Source organism: Ptychodera flava, chromosome 3, assembly GCF_041260155.1.
Source record: "Ptychodera flava strain L36383 chromosome 3, AS_Pfla_20210202, whole genome shotgun sequence".
Taxonomy (NCBI): Eukaryota; Metazoa; Hemichordata; class Enteropneusta; family Ptychoderidae; genus Ptychodera; species Ptychodera flava.
Genome location: NC_091930.1, coordinates 31,525,899 through 31,546,469, shown reverse-complemented (window position 1 = coordinate 31,546,469; position 20,571 = coordinate 31,525,899). Strand labels below are relative to the sequence as shown.

Genomic DNA, 20,571 nt, shown 5'->3' with positions numbered 1-20,571 from the left:
AGAGAGAGAGAGAGAGAGAGAGAGAGAGAGAGAGAGAGAGAGAGAGAGAGAGAGAGAGAGAGAGAGAGACTCAACATATATGGTGCATTCTTTTTATGTTTTCAGAGTTTACTTCTGTAACTGAAGCCGAACTATAATAAATGAAAACGTTATATTTATTTGATGAACTCTCTGAAATCACTAAGCCGATATGTAATTCACTCTGTGTACTTGTTTCAGTACCTATACCTTCAAAAAACACTAAAAACCTATCAATCGAGTAATAATCGCTGATCGATAGATAAGTTTAATGTGTCCGTAATAATGAGTCTTTAGTTCCTATTTGCAGTCGGCATTCAGCGGATAGTTGTTGATAAAATACCACTTAGAGTTCTAGAAATCACGTGCAAATCAGTTAAATTTCGCCTTGACGATAAGAGATCATAGACTGTTGGAAATAAGTAAATATTGCGTCGTAAGCATCAACATTGGAATATCGGTTAAGTGTTCTAAAGACCTGTACAAATTTGCAGAGTGTATAAGTTGCTTTTGGAACAGCTTTAATGTCGCTTCTTGTGCGTGACGATTTGCATGATAAAGTCTCGCGAGTGGACAGTTATATTTCTAGCGACGTCATAACAATTCTAACCGTCTACTTCCTTAGTGGTATGATTTGTTGGAGATCACCTAGCAAAGCGCGGGGTATTATCATGGCTTTTTAAAAAACGACCAGTGTTCAAAACAAAGCGGGCGGGACGCTTCGAAAAACTGAAGTACTTTTCTTTTATTGAAGTGGCACACAAACGCAAAGAGTTAATTTAAAATAAGATTGAGGTGATACGTAAGACGCCATTGATCATGAATGATGGTCATTTGTCTGTTCTTCATGAAAAAAGAGTTTAACCCGCCAGATGGATACACACTGTGCTGTTCTGCAAACGCGTGAACATTAATGAATTACTCAGGTTTTTATACAACATAATTTATATGCTTCATGGCCATGCGTGTTGAAAACACATTGCCATCTCCCTCGCCTTGGTCTAATTGCGTCAGGAAATAGCAATCTACAAGGCATGACCCCTATTCAGGGCAATATATCGGAACTGAGACTCAAATAACCAATAATCAGGCGCTTTGAACTAAAACAGGTAAGCATGAACGGTTAAGTTTGTAGAGAACGTGTGTAAAGTGTAAACACTTTTTGTTCCTTCGGGCTGTTGATCAACATATGAATTTGCAGCTTTTGTCCTTTAAAGGAACAAACTTTGGTTTCGATCATTTTTAACTATACCGGTAGAATAGATGATTAGGGAAACTGTGAACATTGCATGCGAACTATAATGACAGTGTTCACGAACCCTGAAAGCAGAACTTGTGCGTTACTTTTTACCTTTGTCCTTGATGACCAGTTCACTGTAATATACAAGATGACACACAGGTAAATACCGGTTACAACATTTTCCCCCAAATCATGCTAAAACGTTAGCTGACCAGTAAATCAAGAGAATGACGGTGTGGTTGGTTGACACTACAATTGCAGTAAAAACAACTTCAAGGAGGAGTCGGTTGGACGAATATGTAATTTTGATGTAGAGATGGATACCACTAGAGCGCTGTCTTCTATTATCTGTGTTCTGTGTTTGTATCTACTTTCTGACACAGAAGTCGGTAAGTACTCTATTTAATGTAAACTGTATCTTTATTAGTATCTTTTTTTACAGTGCACTGCAACAGTATTAATATTGATGACAGTCTACCGGGCGAGTTCACTGTCACTAAGACACCATTTAATAAGACAGAGAGGTGACAGCGCCTTTGGCAAATACAACGAATAACATACTAAGCTCCTTTGCTATCTGAATGCAATTAGAATGAATCATTATACCCGAGGCTCGTCGCAAATGTTGCTCTGAACATTAGCACCATTTTCAAAACTGCACAAGAATGTCTGCGCTTCGTCAGTTACCTCTCCATAAATTAGGTATCTCGGGAAGTAGACATTCAAAACTACCCTCTGACGTACATTGTTAGCGTCAACAGGTAGCAGAAGTGTACATTTTCTCTTCTTGTCAGCTAGGATTAGTCGCTGAGTGCAAAAATAGAAATATAGCCATGAAGGAAATAAACTTGCATTCAGTGCAAGCCTGAAAGAATTTTTCAATAGTTAATCTATTTCAATACCTGTATGTATGTATGTATGTATGTATGTATGTAGTATGTATGTATGTATGTATGTATGTATGTATGTATGTATGTATGTATGTATGTATGTATGTATGTATGTATGTATGTACGTATGTACGTATGTATGTATGTACGTATGTACGTATGTACGTATGTACGTATGTACGTATGTACGTATGTACGTATGTACGTATGTACGGATGTACGTATGTACGTGTGTACGTGTGTACGTGTGTGTGTATGTGTGTATGGATGTATGGATGTATGGATGTACGTATGTATGTATGTACGTATGTATGTATGAGTGTATGTGTGTATGTATGTATGTATGTATGTATGTATGTATGTATGTATGTATGTATGTATGTATGTATGTATGTATGTATGTATGTATGTATGTATGTATGTATGTATGTATGTATGTATGTATGTATGTATGTATGTATGTATGTATGTATGTATGTATGTATGTATGTATGTATGTATGTATGTATGTATGTATGTATGTATGTATGTATGTATGTATGTATGTGTGTATGTAATATGTATGAATGTATGTATGAAAGCATGTTTATTTATTTATTTATTTATTTAATGATTTATTTATTTATTATTTATTTATATATTACATTTTTATATATAAGCTCTTACAACAAGCATTGAAGACCCCCGTCGGATACAGTCACAGTTGTAGGCAGGGACTCATGTATGTATGTATGTATGTGTGTATGTATGTATGTATGTATGTATGTATGTATGTATGTATGTATGTATGTATGTATGTAGGTATGTATGTATGTATGTATGTATGTATGTATGTATGTATGTATGTATGTATGTATGTATGTATGTATGTATGTATGTATGTATGTATGTATGTATGTATGTATGTATGTATGTATGTATGTATGTATGTATGTATGTATGTATGTATGTATGTATGTATGTATGTATGTATGTATGTATGTATGTATGTATGTATGTACGATGTACGTATGTACGTATGTACGTATGTATGTGTGTGTGTATGTGTGTATGGATGTATGGATGTATGTATGTACGTATGTACGTATGTATGTATGTATGTATGTATGTATGTATGTATGTATGTATGTATGTATGTATGTATGTATGTATGTATGTATGTATGTATGTATGTATGTATGTATGTATGTATGTATGTATGTATGTATGTATGTATGTATGTATGTATGTATGTATGTATGTATGTATGTATGTATGTATGTATGTATGTATGTATGTATGTATGTATGTATGTATGTATGTATGTATGTATGTATGTATGTATGTATGTATGTATGTATGTATGTATGTATGTATGTATGTGTGTATGTAATATGTATGAATGTATGTATGAAATGCATGTTTATTTATTTATTTATTTATTTAATGATTTATTTATTTATTATTTATTTATATATTACATTTTATATATAAGCTCTTACAACAAGCATTGAAGACCCCCGTCGGATACAGTCACAGTTGTAGGCAGGGACTCATGTATGTATGTATGTATGTATGTATGTATGTATGTATGTATGTATGTATGTATATATGTATAGATGTATGTATGTATGTATGTATGTATGTATGTATGTATGTATGTATGTATGTATGTATGTATGTATGTATGTATGTATGTATGTATGTATGTATGTATGTATGTATGTATGTATGTATGTATGTATGTATGTATGTATGTATGTATGTATGTATGTATGTATGTATGTATGTATGTATGTATGTATGTATGTATGTATGTATGTAGTAATATGTATGAATGTATGTATGAAAGCATGTTTATTTATTTATTTATTTAATGATTTATTTATTTATTATTATTTATATATTACATTTTTATATATAAGCTCTTACAACAAGCATTGAAGACCCCCCATCGGATACAGTCACAGTTGTAGGCAGGGACTCACTACTAAAATGCAGTTTCCGTAATCTTGGAGGCAAGATACCGACATGGAAAATTGATGAAGATGGTCGCCCTGAAAAAGTGACGAGCGGCTTCCAAAAATATCGTTCGGTTACAACTTGGTTGGCAATTCATCGATTGGCGAATATCATTTGCTCATGAGTAGCGTAACTTTAGATTTTAGTGGCATATACACGTGCACATTGCTCGGTCAGACTGAAGTTTACGGCAGAGCGGAGCTAATAGTACTCGGTTCGTAAAAAGCCATTAAATCGACTTAGTTACATAGCTACTTACAACTTTTCTGTTGGTTAGCGATAGATGTTAAAACATACATGTGGCTGGTTCGCGAACAAGTTCATCCATACAATTTTATTCCTGATAGAAGCGATTCACCAACAGAAATTAGTGACTCTCAAATTGTTGCTAGTTTATTTTTTAATCAACCTTTGGGGGTTAATTTTAAAAAATCATGAAGTATTAAAAATTCACATTCTCAGTTTTTCGATCATTAAAAATGCTATATTTTGTCACAGACTTAACACAGGGATGGTTTGACTTTGAAATTTGATATGTGTTAGATAATTTCTTTTTCTAATATGAACATTTCCATGATGACCCTTCCCCAGATTTTCGTTTAATTGATTCGATAACGGTTTAGTTATACGTTTCCCTGGAACAAGTTTCATAAAAGTTTTATTTGGGTACATCGGGTTATACGTCATGGGAAACTTCACTAGATTTTTATTTTTTTGCTTTGTTTGCTTGTTTTGCATTTCAATTAAATCTTGTCTGCCTGTTTCGTCAATCATGCTGATTTGTTTCTGGTCTTATCGTAATCAAACGGACTGTCCGGGCCACTTATGAGTAGTGTGTTTTCCAATTCTCCCATGTATGTACAGGCAAAAGTCATTCCTGAGCGTGAGCCAATAGGCAGTTCCCTCTGTCTGTATGTTATATTTACCATCGGACGATAATTAGTTGTTGTCCAGTAACAATCAATAATTTCGTAACAATCAGTAATCAATAATTTATGTGATCAATTCATTTGTTGATGGCTGTGTATCTGTTCTGCTGTCTAGGGCACTTATTCAGGCCTTTGTTCCCTCTTCCTTGGGAACGCTCGGATAAAGTGATTGTACTTCCTTGCAGTACGTTATGATCTTGGGTGGTTTTGGTTGTTGAATCTCTTGTTGGGTACGTTGATGAAGTGTGAGTGGGTCTCTTATGTAAGTGCTATCGTTCTTGACGTGTTCACTCAGTTGTGCCACTAAAAATTCTGCTATTCCCTGTATTCATGTCCTTTTCTATTTATTATAGTTCGCATCGGGTTTCCGGTCTTGTGCATGTTTAGATTCCTTCCACTGCACCGGGTTTGGTGTTTTTTTCATTTTAAATACGTCTGTTTGTTTTGCCTTGTGTCCTTCTTTGAGCATATTGTCACCTAGCTGGTTCATCTTCCTTTCTGTAACTTTTCTATTGTTCTTATTACGCATTCACAGGTGCTCACAGGTGTAAACATACTCTTGTCATATGTAGTTATATTCTTTAATTACAGAAAACGGGCCAATTTGCAGGATCTTTCCAGGTCCTTTGGTGGTATTAGATGAAAAACTATCGACATTCATTTGTGATATCAATGGTGACCTTATGGGTGATCTAGTGTGGTTGAAGAATGGCGAAGAAATCTTGCGCGGAAATACTTCAACTCTTGAATATTCAACAATACTTCAAAAAACTGACAATGGTGCGGTATACAACTGCCAGTATGAATACCGAGGTATTTCAAAAAGCCTTTGGCCCCAGCTGACATGCGCAGAAAACATAATCCTGGATGTGCAGAGTAGGTATATTTATGGTAGAGATTATATCAACATTACCGATATTGAGAAGTGTCATAGTCGCAGACAACAAACTGCTTTTTAATTTTAATAGCGTATACATACTTCTTCATATAAGACACAATGACAGTTGTTTACGGATTGGGGTTCTAGCTTACTTAAGCTGAGTGCAGTTATTTGTCAAATATACCTTCCATGCAACATCGTCTGTTTTCCCATTTAAGACCTAATTCCTCAATAAAAGGCCCTCCCGAGAACTATAAGACTAGCTTGGAGACGTTTGATTTTAATTTTAATTCTTAACTAACATTTTGAAAAGATTGGGCTTTGGTCTGTGGATTAATAAAAAAACAAAGCTCCAATCAGAAAATACCTGTATTTTCTGTTTTGAGCTTTGTGGCGTCCACAAGTGCCAGATCGGATAAGGAAAGCGCTCTCATGGGTTGTTGGGTAGTGGTATAAAGCCGCCTCGCCTGTGCCGGGGATATGGATACGATTTTGCACATGTGTAGATGTAATGTCGTGGCTTAAAAAAGTGGCCTGTCAACCTCTAGAATCCTGGGTGTCTTTCATTTAGAGAATAAAAAATCTAGAATCCTATATATACCATCATCCTTCATAGGTAACATGGAGGTAGAGCGAGGCCAGCAGGGAGGCCTCAACTTTACACAAAGGTCCTTATTTTCCAGTGGAGTCTAAGCTAAGAAGTTAGCTGCTTAATGTCGCTCAGACCAACCGGCATGAGGTCTGCAGCTACAGTACGTGCTTATTCCCAAGTATGGCACGGCCAACCCTGGTACTTCACAGGGGCCGCAACACGATCGTGCACTTGCTCAACATGGCCTAGAAGGAAAAAAAGGGCATATTAGCGCCCTTGGCCATCACGCTCCCAGGTGGCTGACCCCCAAGGCCAGCAATCCAATAAAGTAATCACCTCCTGCCTATGGTTGATGGAGCCACTAGGGAGCATCTGCACTCTGATCTAATCCAATCACGCGCTGGTGGCAAATAGGCACCTCAGCTTGTTGTTCTTGTACTGGCGCGCCAAATGGAGATCTATGGGTTTCATAAGAGTATCCATGGTCCCGCTAAGACATAGGTGTTCCTTCTCAGATGGGGAGACCGTCATTTGTGCAGCTCGGTATTCATCCAGATGTAGGCTACCTCCAGATGCTTTAAGTGAAATGGAGAGCCTTGTGGACTTTTTTGAGTTGCATCCCGAGGGAGAATTACAGCTTCAGGTGTTGGTAGTGATGGACATAGTACTCTTTCCCATGCAGAGAGGGCACCAGCTTCTCCACCCCAAGGAGCCGCTTTCCTGCAATTAGGTCCCTCTGATAGGGCAACTCTTGCTGCACTGTTAGGTACTCAGGAGCAAATGGATACTCGTTATGATCGTCGTGGAGCCCAATAGGGTAGTCGGAGTCCACCTCCAGGATGGACACAATTGTCTACCACCCACCGAAAGCCTCCTATAGGTAGACATTCTCTCATCGCCCACCAATAGAGGTTATTCATGTCGAGGTAAATGATGTACCTAGGAGAGCTGGCCTGGTCGTAGTCGTTTGTGTGCCATGGAGATCCCCCAAGCAAACCCCTCCCAACAAAGAGCGGCTGGTCATAATTCATCAGCATCTCAAGGGAAACCCTCTTGGAGAAGGGTGTCCCAGGACAAAACAGAGCCTGTACAGCAGTAAGAAGGGTCCATAACATATTGATGGAGATACGTCTGACTGAAGATCTCAAACACATCAGCGAGAAGGAGGACGTTGACGCAGTTACACAGATCGTGGTAGTCCTCCTAGAGTCCTGCGACCAAACACTTGCCATGTCTACCCCAAATGGGTGTATTCAGCGGGTTTGACCCCCACACCGGGAGAGAGCACTGTAGAATGCTTCTATCGAAGTAACAGGCTTTCCTTGAACCGCTCCCAGCTGTCCATGTATTCGTAGGGGTAGATGCCCTTGTGGCGCAGGAGGGTGTGGCCCTCTTTGACAGGTTCATTCTTAAAGGTCATGCAGCATGCTCCCTTTTGGGTTGTGGTCACCAGACTGTCCACAGATATGCTGAGGAACTGCGCTCTATTAATGAACTGGAGGTGCCCAGGCTGACTGTGATATAACACTCGATGTTGATCTGGATGCAGGTGAGCTGCTCTTTCTAACATGATATGGCCTGTGTGTCATAGTCCCGCAGGCTGTCAAAGACATGAATGGTGATATTCTTCAGCATCACCTGCAGTGTCCCCTCGCATTCATCATAGGCTACCCCGCATGGATCTGAATGTAGGCACTCTTTAGCAGAACCTTACACCTTAAGCAGTAGATGGTTGCTTTATAGAACTGCCCATCTTAATGGATCATCCCTATATGTGCTGTTCTTCCTTGGTACCATGTTGGGTCCCCTGTAGAGTACCCGTGGGTTGGCCGTTCAATTGCTCGGAATGAGCACATAACAGTTGCTGCATGCCTTGTGTTGGCTGGTAATGGTGGTGCTGCTAGCCGCTGGAGTGATGGGGTTCTCTACCTTCCTGGAAAGGGTATCGAAGTCGGCATAGATGACGAATGGGACAAAAAGACGCTTTTAAGTGTTTTCGTAATGTTAAGAGACCTAGAGCGGCCTTCCGCATTTCCATTTTACGAGCCCCTTGCTTACCCATTTTGCTCCTCCAGCTGGTCCTCTTGGGCTAACCCTTTAAGGCACCGCTCACAGTGGTGTCTTAGGTCTTTATGACGAGTCAAGTCAATAAAGATGCGGGAAAGACTTTTCACCCAGACATAGTTGTATCTGCTGTACCCTTCGACAATTAGTGAGTTGATCCAGGGGATTCCGTCTTGCTGCTTGATTATACAGTTTATGATGACCTCGCCCTGGGACCAGCAAAAGGCGTTAATAGCCAAGCTCCCATGCTTTTCTAACAGACTGATTTGTTTGATGGGTATGGGGCTGCTTGTCCCTTCCAGGGTCTTCCCCAGCCACTAAGGCATCTGGTATGCTGAAAGCCTCTTTGCGTTCTTCCCCACCAAAAACAGGGCTGAAAGAAGTGTCTCGCGGGATAAGTCATTATCATTGTTTTTTACATTAATTACAGCCTTATTGGCAGTGAGGCGGGGAGGGGTCTTTATATAGAATAGATATTTCAAGATATAGCACAACCCCACCCTTGCTGATGCTTATGTTGGTACTCCAAAGAAAAATTCAGTGAAAATACACTCTACTGGGGAGGACTAATATATAGCTATGTTTTTTTGAACATTGTACAGGTTGGTGCACCTAATGGACAAAAGTCTCCTGCTCAGGGGGTCGCCAAAAATGGCTATTTGCCCGTGAAATTTGGCCTGGTAGTCCCCCATCCTATTCCACCCTCACGATGCCTATATTGACGCTCTAAGGTCTTAACCAACTTAAACCTCATCCCAGCCCTAACGTGGTGCTAGGATGCTCAATTTGGCAAATAGGCAAATACTGTTGTCTAGCTTTATTGGTAGAGTTACAGCCTAGAAGGAAATGAATTCTTAAAAGAAGATCTTCTATTATTTAAAATCCCATGTCAGGTATTTACTGTTAAGAGCTCTGTTTTACTAATCAAGAGACCCAACCCCATTTTTTCAAAATCTTGGTTAAGCATTAAAATTAGAATTAAACGTCCGCAGGGAGGGTATATTTGGCAAATTACATCACTCAGCGCGAAGTGAGCCGAAACCCCATCCCCATAGTCCACATGACTAACACAAATAATCAAAAATAATATATTTTAGAGTAGGATTATTTCAAACTACTCTTAGTTCGATATTGTAATCTTTACCAAGCCTTCAAATTCTATTGTTCACTGTTCCTATGTTTATTAATGTCCATATTCCTAATATAGAGGAAGATTATGATCAAGTATTGCAAACTTAGAGGCCAATAAAATTTTCCTCTGGTAAACTTTCTGCTATACATCTATCATTATCTTAGTTCAGGTTCTACAGAATTGTTTTCAAGTAAGTGGGACAATTAACGCAATGCAAAAAGTAAATAATTTTTACTGACCCTCCCGTACGATGCATTCTGTGTGGGGGATGGTTTGCACGGCATTCTGAGATGGAGAAACGTTCAGCTGAAGCCGCACAGTATGTAAGTAATTAATCTAGGTGAAAAAACCAATGTAATTACTACAGTTCAGAAAAGTCATTCTTACCTAACTGTTGTACACTGAAATACTTCCTTACGATCTTATTATCTCCTTACCTTTTTGATATTAACAGACCCTGCGGCAGTAGCCGTGACAAACAAGACGACCGGACCAGTATTGGAAGGCGACAAGGTGTTTGCTGTCTGTGAAATTACAGAGTTTGGTAATCCTGAAGTTGTACATGACTTTTACTGGTTAGGACCTGATGGACGGATGGCAAATGGCGGGTTATTGCTGATTGGCAATGTCACCAGGCAAGACAACGGGACGTACATGTGTGTGGTTGAAAATATGTATTTTGATAACAGTACCGGACGAGGAAATGTGTCATATGACGTTAATATTCACTGTAAGTTATAAACAGCAGGCTCTTCTGCTTGTCTTTAAAATGCAGACAAAAGCAAACAAAGGAAAGAAACGAGCAGAGAAATTTGAGAGAGAGAGAAACAAAGACAGGCAGAGAGACAGACACATAGAGACAGAGAGAGACAGACAAACATACTAAGAGAGTGAAAGAGAGGCCGAGACAGAGACAGAGACAGACATATAGAGACAGATACGGAGGAACTATTATTTCAAGGCATTAAAATACGTTGACGCGATTTTAAAAGGTGCAAAATGTATTAGTATTTTATTCCATTAAATAAAGGGAAGACAAGCTTCAATACATCAAAACTATTTTTTGAAATTAACAATTTCAAACAACCAATCATGGAACATTTCAGATGAACCGTTGGTACGAATAGAAGACAGTAACGGTGGTACAGCGATAGAGGGCGATGTCTACCTCGCACGCTGCATTGTTGATGCTAATCCTGCAGGGGATATTGTTTGGATCGATCCCAATGATGACATCGTCAGCAATAGCCAAACACTGGTCATCACAAACTCAGCGATATCAGACGCTGGAACGTATACATGTCACGCCAATAATACATATTTCAACGGACACATTGGGTATGGAAATTCGTCCATCTTTGTGGATGTACAGTGTAAGTACCGCGGCGTTCTTGCTCTGTAATTACTACACATGAGTGAATACTTAAACGTGTTCTTGCGAAATATTCAACACAGATATACACGTTTTCAAGCACAGAGATCCGAACGCTTACTGAAACGCATTGTTGACAACATAAGTTGAAGTACTAGTTCGAACATTACGTAAAATGCTTTTGGCAGCCTTTCCGATTTCACTGCGAAAAAATTCTCCCTGTCGTATATGGTTCTCCTCGTTTTTGCATCACAGTTATGTGGTGACTGTTGACTGATTTCAATGAGTGTGTAGTTCTAAACCGAAGCACCGAACGACGTTTTGATGAATTCTGCTGACTTGAGCAAAATTCTATCTTGATTTTTTTCATCCACAGTGTGAAAAGGAATAAATTGCAGCCATAATTATTTTATCTCTTTACAATAGATGCACCAGAAATTAACAATTTCAATGAACAAATTATCGTGATCGAGGACGGGAACTTTACTGTCATCTGCTCCGCCCACGCCAATCCGTTAGCAAATGTTACGTGGATGAACGATACAGGCTGCTTAACAGACGGCGGAATACTGACATGTGAAGAAGTTCACCGACAGCAGAGCGGTGTTTATATTGTGAAGCGTCCAATAGATTTTGGAATGGTTCCATGACAATAAGCTCAAAGTCATTTCAGCTAATTGTTCAATGTAAGTTCAAAAGGTATTTGACATCTTTTTAATAGTGACGTAAAACGTGGAATATTACTTATTAGATAGATCATTTAGTTTAAACAGGCCACGCATTGCCGTTACCATTAAGAGCGGGAAAACTAGTCTGCAGAGTTTTAAGCACAACTAAACGTTGAGGGTTATGTTGTTAAAACTGAATCTCATAATTAGTACATTGACCTTATTAATTCACAAATGGTTATATTAAAAGGCATACTAACGGTCACTTGCCTACTTAAAATCAGTGGCAAAACACATTAGCTTATCGGATATTGTTGTATTATGTGGCGTCGGTAAGCAATCAAGAAAAATATGTAAAAACAACATTGCAGATAGACCAATTATAACAAACCCGGAAAACGAGGAGATCACTGTCGCCTCTGGGTCACCTGTGACTCTTCACTGCAACGCGGACGCCTACCCTCCAGCGGATATCACGTGGACGAAGAATGGCGTAGAACTTGAGCCAGGGGTGACGGTAGTAGATTGCTGATCCCCGCAGTGAATGACGGTGACATGGGATTGTATGTGTGCACTGCAGAAAATTATATCGGGGTGGACGAACATGAGATCCAACTTAACGTAAATGACTCAGAGCATGAGACACACGGTAAGGGAATACCATTTACCTAATTGTTCGCTACACACTTTCTTTGATTTTTGAAGTAGAATTACTGTAAATATAAGAATATGTATTTGATATTAGTACTTAAAACCTTGTCCATTTTCTGAAATTTCAAACATTAAGGTGAATTTAAACAGAAAGAAAAAAAAATTCAAGTGGCAAATATGTACAATTGCTGTGATATCACAGTGCGATAAACAATCTGTGCACGGTATTTGATCGAAGTTTGTAACAGGTTTCAGTCAAAACAGTGCCCTGAACTGCTGCCTGTGTTCTCTAGCTTATTGCAATATTTCGCTCGCACAAAATGGCAACTCGATCATATTCTTTGGCTTTTTAAAAATTATTCGTTGTATTTTGTCTTACTTCTGCTAGTTACATCATCTTCAAGTTCATCCATTGTATCAACTATAACAGCTTCTGTATTATGTGGCATTGTTTCTGCGGTTGCATTTGTGTTGTCCTTGCTATTGTCATCAGAAGGAGGAGAAGAAGAAAGAAAACGGTGGGGAGACCAAAATCTGTCTGCAGAGATAAGGTAAGATCTATTTTTAACACATCGCCTTATCCCATTGGAATTTAATCCGCACAACCTGATTATTGACGGAGGCAACAATTTAGTCACACGGTTTATTCATCGCAAGCCTTTGTAAACACGTGGCCTTAACCGTGACGTAGCTTTTCAAGTCTGGTGACAAAATCACCAACCTATAAGGCGGCGAGTGTAAAACAACTGCCCTGCTAAGATAACAACCACAATATTTCTTCTTTATTCTAATTACACTTTGGCGTATTCGTTCTCTGGACTTTACAGAAGGTGAATTTTTATACGTATCAATTGTGTTTAACGAGTGAAGCTACCAAACATGAGCCAAAATTGGCGTACGCTGTCGAGTACTGTTTTGGAATATCGTTGAATGACCGGACAGTCAGTGCTCTGAAGAGAAAGCCAAGCGACTGGTGGCCAGTTTAATTCGTCATATAAAGACATTTTACATAATTAGTAACTTTCGAAACTGTTAAGTTCGATGCCCCGGTTGAATAGAAGCATAAAGTATATAAAATACTTAACTTCGATGTTGCTATAAAAGTGTCAAAGTAGCTTTATTTGTCAAAACTATACAGCTGGAAGAAGACGAACACAACTATCAAGACATAGAGTTCAAGGCTGTGCATGAGGTTCGTCGTTGTTATCATTAACACTTAATAATATAATATTATCACGAAAAAACCTTTGCATGATTTCTCGTAAATGGCGTCCATCCTACCTACAAAAACATTGGAAATGTATGATCGTATGACTGATAGCGCTTGTAATCTTTGTTTCCGTAAAATCACTACTCATTGAAGCGAGTTGTAAATCTTCCATGATTGGTTAACGGCCATGTCGTTATTTTATGAGCGGTACATCTAGACAATATATTAATCAAATACCACGGACTGAAAAGTCACCTCGCAACTTGGTGGACAACTATGGCACTTGTTTGGGGTAACTTTTCGTTCAAAAGAATTCCATATTTGATAATCGAAATTGGCCTTATATCAACAGCCTAATGTCTATTCAAGTATTAAAGCTCGTCCCGTTTCGTTTCGTCCGTATTCTTACGCTGATTTCGAGTACGAGATGCCTATTGAAATCCTCCTCGAGTTCCCGAAAGAAAAGGTCCACCAGAAAGGTATCATCGGCGAAGGTACATTTGGAAAAGTTGCCAAAGCTGAAGCATGGGGACTTGCAGGCATAGAGGGACCGACAATAGTAGCCTTGAAGACTCTCAAAGGTAATATGCACCTAATATACTATGATTTGATCATGTGATCTGGTGATGTGAATTGTCTGTGAGTGTGTGTTCTTATGTGTTACAGAGAGAGACATTCCCACAGACAGACACAGACAGATAGATAGACATAAAGACAGACAGATGTTTAAATGTAAAGGGCTTTGAAATTATCCCAGTATATCTCACATCACATAAAATGTTGAGGTTGCAAGACAAGAAATTGACCATTTTAAACAACAGTTCTCTAGCGTTTAATTAGCTCAGAACCCCCGTAAATTGTATATTTTCGGAAAGCCTAGATACAGGGAAACAGTTTGATTACCATAGTGTCACCATTGTTTACATAACTATCACGTGACAGGTAATTTGCATAACCTTTCAAAAATCGGTTTTCCCTATGTTTTGTTTCAATGCTTTGAGATATGTGGCTGAAATTTGTGTGAGTGCAAGCTTTCTGGAGGGTCTTCAAAAGTGTGTCTCAGAATTTTCTTAAACCTTCTACAACAGTTGTTATGCCAGAAAAACTTCCAGAGCAGTGAATTTAAGCATAGTTGGTTTCTTTAAAATTGTGCACCAAAAAAACTAAGCAAGATATAAAAAATCTGAGACACACTTTGGAAGAGCGTTGTGACAGCTTGCATTTCAGCAAGTTTGAGTCAGATATTTTGAAGTATTGAGACAAAACATAGGGAAAACCGTTTTTTGAAAGGTTATGCAAATTACCGTGTCACGTGGTAGTTATGTAAACAATGGAGACACTGTGGTTACCAAAATGTTCCCGTATATCTAGGCTTTCAGAAAATGTATACTTTACAGGGTTCTGAGCTTATTAACCGTTAGAGAATTGTTAGATTAAAAAATTCAAATTTCTTGTCTTGGAACCTTAAGTCATAGCCTGTCCCCAGAGGATTAATCTTTATGTCAATCAGTTCTGTTTCTGTGATTCCTCGACTAGATAATGCTACTGGAGAAGACAGAAAGCGTCTGCTGGATGAATTAGGCTTACTGAAAAATATTGGTCGTCACAAACACATATTGTCTTTGGTAGGATGTTGTACCAAAACAGGTTAGTGTAGCTTCCAACACCGTCGAGAAAAACATCAAACTAAATTTCAGCGATATTGTTGGCAATATTAATCCGTACACGTATATGACGCCGATCATTTACGTATTGCATATATCGATGTGTCGTGATTCTGTGTCTACACATTACACCTGGCTTTAACATTTTACTGCTCTCGTTCGATTTTGTCGCCATTTCGTTATCTTTTATCTTTTTTTACTAAAGATGATGTGTACATGCTGTTTGATTATATGGAACTCGGCAACCTGCAGCAGTATTTGAGAAAATCTCGTGAATGTATCGCGACCGACTACCTGGAAGCTGGAGAAACGTCCCCCGTCCTGACTAGCGGTGACCTCATCATCTTCGCTGGACAAGTCGCAAGTGCGATGGAGTATCTGTCATCGAAGAAAGTAAGTTATATTTGTGTCAATTTTATATCCTACTGACGTTGGACATAACTACAGCGTAACCGTTTGTTTTGGTACAGCGTTCTGAAAGACATCATCAAAAATGTTTTCCAAAGCAATACATAAATATGTGTAAAGATGCGTTGAAATTGAGGAATATGACATAATTGGAAAGTTTCAAATTTGCAAAGGCGGGCGTACTGCAGGATGATTAAAACTGACGGATACTTAAATCTTCCTGCTATATGAAGGACAAAATTGGCCGGCTAAAAGTATTCTTTGAACAGTATGGAGAATGAATGAGTACACAAAAGGAAAATGTAATTAGTAAATGAACATGGCTGCAAATACAAATGCAAATGTCATAATTGAATTCGATGAAAATTCATCTGCTAAGTGATTTCGATCATGCTACTCGATTGAAACGTTGTCGATCCTACCTGTACATATACCGTTTTGCTAAATATGACCATCTGTTCTACACAGTGCGTTCATGGAGATCTCGCTGCCAGGAATGTAATGGTAAATGGCGGCAGAATTTGTAAAGTCACAAACTTTGGACGAGGTTCACGAGTTCATAACAATGCCAAAGAAGTAAGTGACCAAAAACTGCACACTCTGATCGAATAAATAGATAGATAGATAGATAGATAGATGGATGGGATGGATGGATGGATGGATGGATGGATGGATGGATGGATGGATGGATGAATGGATGGACGGACGGACGGACGGACGGACGGACGGACGGACGGACGGACGGACGCACGGACAGACAGACGGACAGACAGACAGACAGACAGACAGACAGACAGACAGACAGACAGACCGACCGATAGATAGATAGACAGATATATAGATAGATAGATAGATAGATAGATAGATAGATAGATAGATAGATAGAGGGATAGAGGGATAGAGGGATAGATAGAGAGATAGATAGATTTTTGTAGCGACATTTAAAAACCAACTCAGAGCGTTTGTTTAATAGCGTAGATTTGTCACCGTTGATAATGTGTAGCTTTTCTGATATACATAGATTACATCGCTTGCTTATGTTAGAGTAACTTGATGCTTTGTCAATAATTGTCCACGACATGTCAAAGACTTGCTCCTTACTCTTAAAGTTTTATACATAATTTGACAACTCAGTATTGTTCTTATATTTTTCGTTACGGAACGATTGTATGTGGTAGTGAAGCTCGTCTTGAAGGTGTTATAAGTGAGGCTGATGTAAAACTTCTCCTTGTTTTCCTCCGTTGATATTGTGGCCTTGTAAATCACACCTTTGACTTGACAGTTACAATCAGCTGGCTGATCCTTACGCTGATCTCCGGCGATTACCCTCTAATTATGCGATTTGATATAACTTGTCATATTCTTCATACAGCTTAAACTCACTTTGATTGCGTTCCTATGGAAGATCTTGTTAAGTTAAGGCCCCTTTGGAAAGTGTTTGTCAACGAGTTGAATAACATTCTTGCTGATATTAGTTTCCACGTTCTTGATGAATGGGGGGGGGGTGGTTGAACCACAAGACGTGACGTTTCCTGTTTTTGTTTCTCCTCGTTGATTTGTTGGTCTTGACATATTCAATTTGATCGGTGGATCCGCTTGCCTTTAGCGCCGTATTGTATTCACCTTTGAGTTTATCAAAGATACCATTATCACTGGATATAGTTGAGATGCGTTTGCTTATTGCGTCAGGTATGTGTTTAATTATAGTTAGCACGTGATTAGACTGCTTGTGGACAGACATTGATTGGTCGTTTAGTTTACGGATAGAACTTGCAATATGGATAGAACTTGGAATGTAATATATATATATATATATATATATATATATATATATATATATATATATATATATATATATATATATATATTGTAATTATATATACACATATATACATATATACATTAAACTTTTGAAATGACTTACAATATTTGAGTAGTTCTGTTGTAAAGCGTGAATTCTGCGGTTTTCATCATAGGGTTCATTACGTGTACGATGGATGGCACCAGAAGCAATCAAGGCGTCTGAATTTTCAACAAAGAGTGATGTTGGTCATTGGGCGTCGTGATATGGGAGATAGTAACAGTAGGTAGGTTTTAACAATTATGTTCGTATTGCAAGAATACATGTTGAAACATCGTGACTTGTTTTGTTGTTTTTAAATAAATCGGTCATTTATTGTCGGACATGGAAATTTGGCAATTAGCTTTCAGCATATACCTGTTTATACTCATTTTAAGTTTGCTGTATGATTTAACTTCTTATGGAGGCATCATGTGCCAGTGGCTAGAGCAGTGGACTCACGATCAAAGGATGGTGAGTTCGAGCCCCGGCATGGCTGTGGTGTTGTGTCCTTGGGCAAGGCACTTTATTCCTCATTGCTTCTCCCCACCCAGGAGTGATGGGTACCTGGTAGGACAGAGGTTGTTGTGTGTGCGTTTAGCTCTGCTGCGCTTATTGGCTGCACATGTGAGCTGTTATCTGCTCCCCAAGGAGTTGAGTGGTATCATATTAGGTTCAGTGACCAGGGGTAATAATAATTGTAAAGCGCCTTGATCACATGTACTTGTGGATATGTGCGCTATATAAGAACCAAATATTATTATTATTATTATTATTATTATTATTATTATTATATTATTATTATTATTATTATTATTATTATTATTATTATTATTATTATTTGTACATATTTTCTTTTGTAACACACATTTTAGGACATACTCCATACCCCAGAATGACTAATGAAGAGGTTATAGCATATCTGAAGCAAGGGGGTAGGATGAACAAACCCAAGTACTGCGATGGGGATCTGTGAGTTTGAATAATATTCATTGATTTATTCTTTTGTAATGTCGATGGTCCCTTGTAGAATGACCAAAGAATGAGGACGCAATCTTAACAAAATATATTTCTTCAATCTTCTGCATGTTGTGTGGTAATAACATAATTCAATTTTTTTTGTGGCCTGCTTATAATTTACGCGATTGGTTTGTACGCCGTGATATACAAATCTGCCTGTTTACTAATCTTCTCTAGATACCTCTTGGTGATGAAATGTTGGTCCGAAAAGCCGAAACGGAGGCCAAAGTTCAAAGAGCTGGCTAGCGAATTGGAAGAAATGGAACTTGACAAAGAGGTAAATGTAACTCGAGACATGATGACTTAATACTTGTCACAATTAATACTTGTCACAGTAAGAAGGGTTAGAGAACAGTGTGAAACGTTTTAAAGGCGTAGCCTCCCTTTAAAAGGACGCGAAGCTATGGCGGCGTTCATTGTGTAAGTGGACACCAAACAGACAACACGCGGGCACAGGCTCAAGAAAATGCCACTTTTTAGTTGTTTTTTTTTCCGGCCGCAAAAACGCAGACAGACTGCCAAGCGGTCAACACGAAGCTGCTGCTGATCGAACTCTGTGGTTATATTCAAATTCTAACGTGACTTGAAGACACGTTTTTAGGAAATTCGAACTTTGGTTGTGGGGAATCAATGACCGTTGGCGATTTGATTGAACCGACCGTCAACCAAACGCTTATATAAACTCTGTTTGCAGGATTTGCAGAAGGTGACAAAAGCTTAAGATCAGTTTGTGTAATTAATGTTATAGAAATTAAACATCGTACTTGCCAAGTGTTTGACTGGGAGGAGAGCTCCACTAATGCGAGAACCTGGGATTGAAAATTGCAGTTTTAACCGGTTATCATTGATAACTATGTGTATCTATTTTCTTTCTCAATTAATGTGTTTGTTATTTGTTTGTCGTAGGTTTACATCAACATGAATGGTGCTTATGAAGATAAGATTACAGCTACGGAGTAAAGAAACATTACCATGATTTGGGAATAGACGATTCAATTATAACTCCCGCATTGTCTTTGATCTACATAAACCTGTCTTTTGGAATGCGTATAACGTAACTCTGAGTTAGCATAGTCATTATCATACCGGAACTTTGTTATTAAACAGAAGAAATTATTCATGGATTCTCTATTATTGCCTTATCTCATTAATTGCATGATTATACCTTCCGACTCATATACAGTATACTTTTACCAGAAGATTGGAGTCCAACTTCAGCACTTACTCTTTTTGAAACATGACATGCATGGTTACCATGCGTTAGTACAATAATGATACTTTGACAATTATACAGAAGATTGTATTCGTTGAATCCCTATATAATGCTTTGCTTTATAGAATTAGCATTCTGACTCAACTATATTTTTACTAAGCTATTACAATAAATAGTTATACATACATACATACATACATACATACATACATACATACATACATACATACATACATACATACATACATACATACATACATACATACATACATACATACATACATACATACATACATACATACATACATACATACATACATACATACATACATACATACATACATACATACATACATACATACATACATACATACATACATACATACATACATACATACATACATACATACATAACATACATACATACATACCGATTTGAACAAAGTAATATATCAAATTAATCTATACAGTGTTGAACAATATTTTTGGAGAAGTAATTTCGAAGTCTATAAGCCAGTATTGTATTTAAGTGTTTCACCGTTTCTACTAAGCGATTTCGACAACATATACTTTATCTAATTTTGTTTAGTTACTCGGAAAAAAACGTTGCTTAAATTGAACGTTTATGCTGAAAATTGATGAGGGCAAAATATTTAGTCCGGTCGACCGGTGTGTTAAGAATATATGTCATGTGCTTACGTACATGAAAAGAGGTTCAAGGTTGTTTTACCTCAGGTCAGTCGTCTGTAAATATCCCGGTTTTTTATGTCTCAAGTATA

General features: G+C 38.2%; 3 protein-coding genes across 3 annotated transcripts; all 3 read left to right on the top strand.

Annotated features, from left to right (window-relative positions):
* The first annotated feature begins 9,500 nt into the window (after positions 1 to 9,500).
* Positions 9,501 to 12,982, top strand: LOC139129182 (kin of IRRE-like protein 1). Its single transcript, XM_070694824.1, has 6 exons — positions 9,501 to 9,507; positions 10,201 to 10,476; positions 10,853 to 11,119; positions 11,545 to 11,804; positions 12,158 to 12,435; positions 12,826 to 12,982. Exons 1-4 carry the CDS (start codon positions 9,501 to 9,503, stop codon positions 11,766 to 11,768), a joined length of 774 nt encoding a protein of 257 aa, XP_070550925.1. The 3' UTR covers positions 11,769 to 11,804; positions 12,158 to 12,435; positions 12,826 to 12,982.
* Positions 12,983 to 13,579: 597 nt separating this feature from the next.
* LOC139129169 (tyrosine kinase receptor Cad96Ca-like) lies at positions 13,580 to 16,331 on the top strand. The gene is made up of 5 exons (XM_070694818.1): positions 13,580 to 13,629; positions 14,000 to 14,228; positions 15,184 to 15,294; positions 15,517 to 15,704; positions 16,188 to 16,331. Exons 2-5 carry the CDS (start codon positions 14,075 to 14,077, stop codon positions 16,329 to 16,331), a joined length of 597 nt encoding a protein of 198 aa, XP_070550919.1. The 5' UTR covers positions 13,580 to 13,629; positions 14,000 to 14,074.
* Positions 16,188 to 20,102, top strand: LOC139126198 (tyrosine-protein kinase receptor Tie-1-like). The gene is made up of 5 exons (XM_070692248.1): positions 16,188 to 16,295; positions 17,696 to 17,806; positions 18,435 to 18,531; positions 18,757 to 18,856; positions 19,486 to 20,102. The coding sequence occupies exons 3-5, from the start codon at positions 18,455 to 18,457 to the stop codon at positions 19,537 to 19,539; spliced, it is 231 nt and encodes a 76-aa protein (XP_070548349.1). The 5' UTR covers positions 16,188 to 16,295; positions 17,696 to 17,806; positions 18,435 to 18,454; the 3' UTR covers positions 19,540 to 20,102.
* Positions 20,103 to 20,571: the final 469 nt, after the last annotated feature.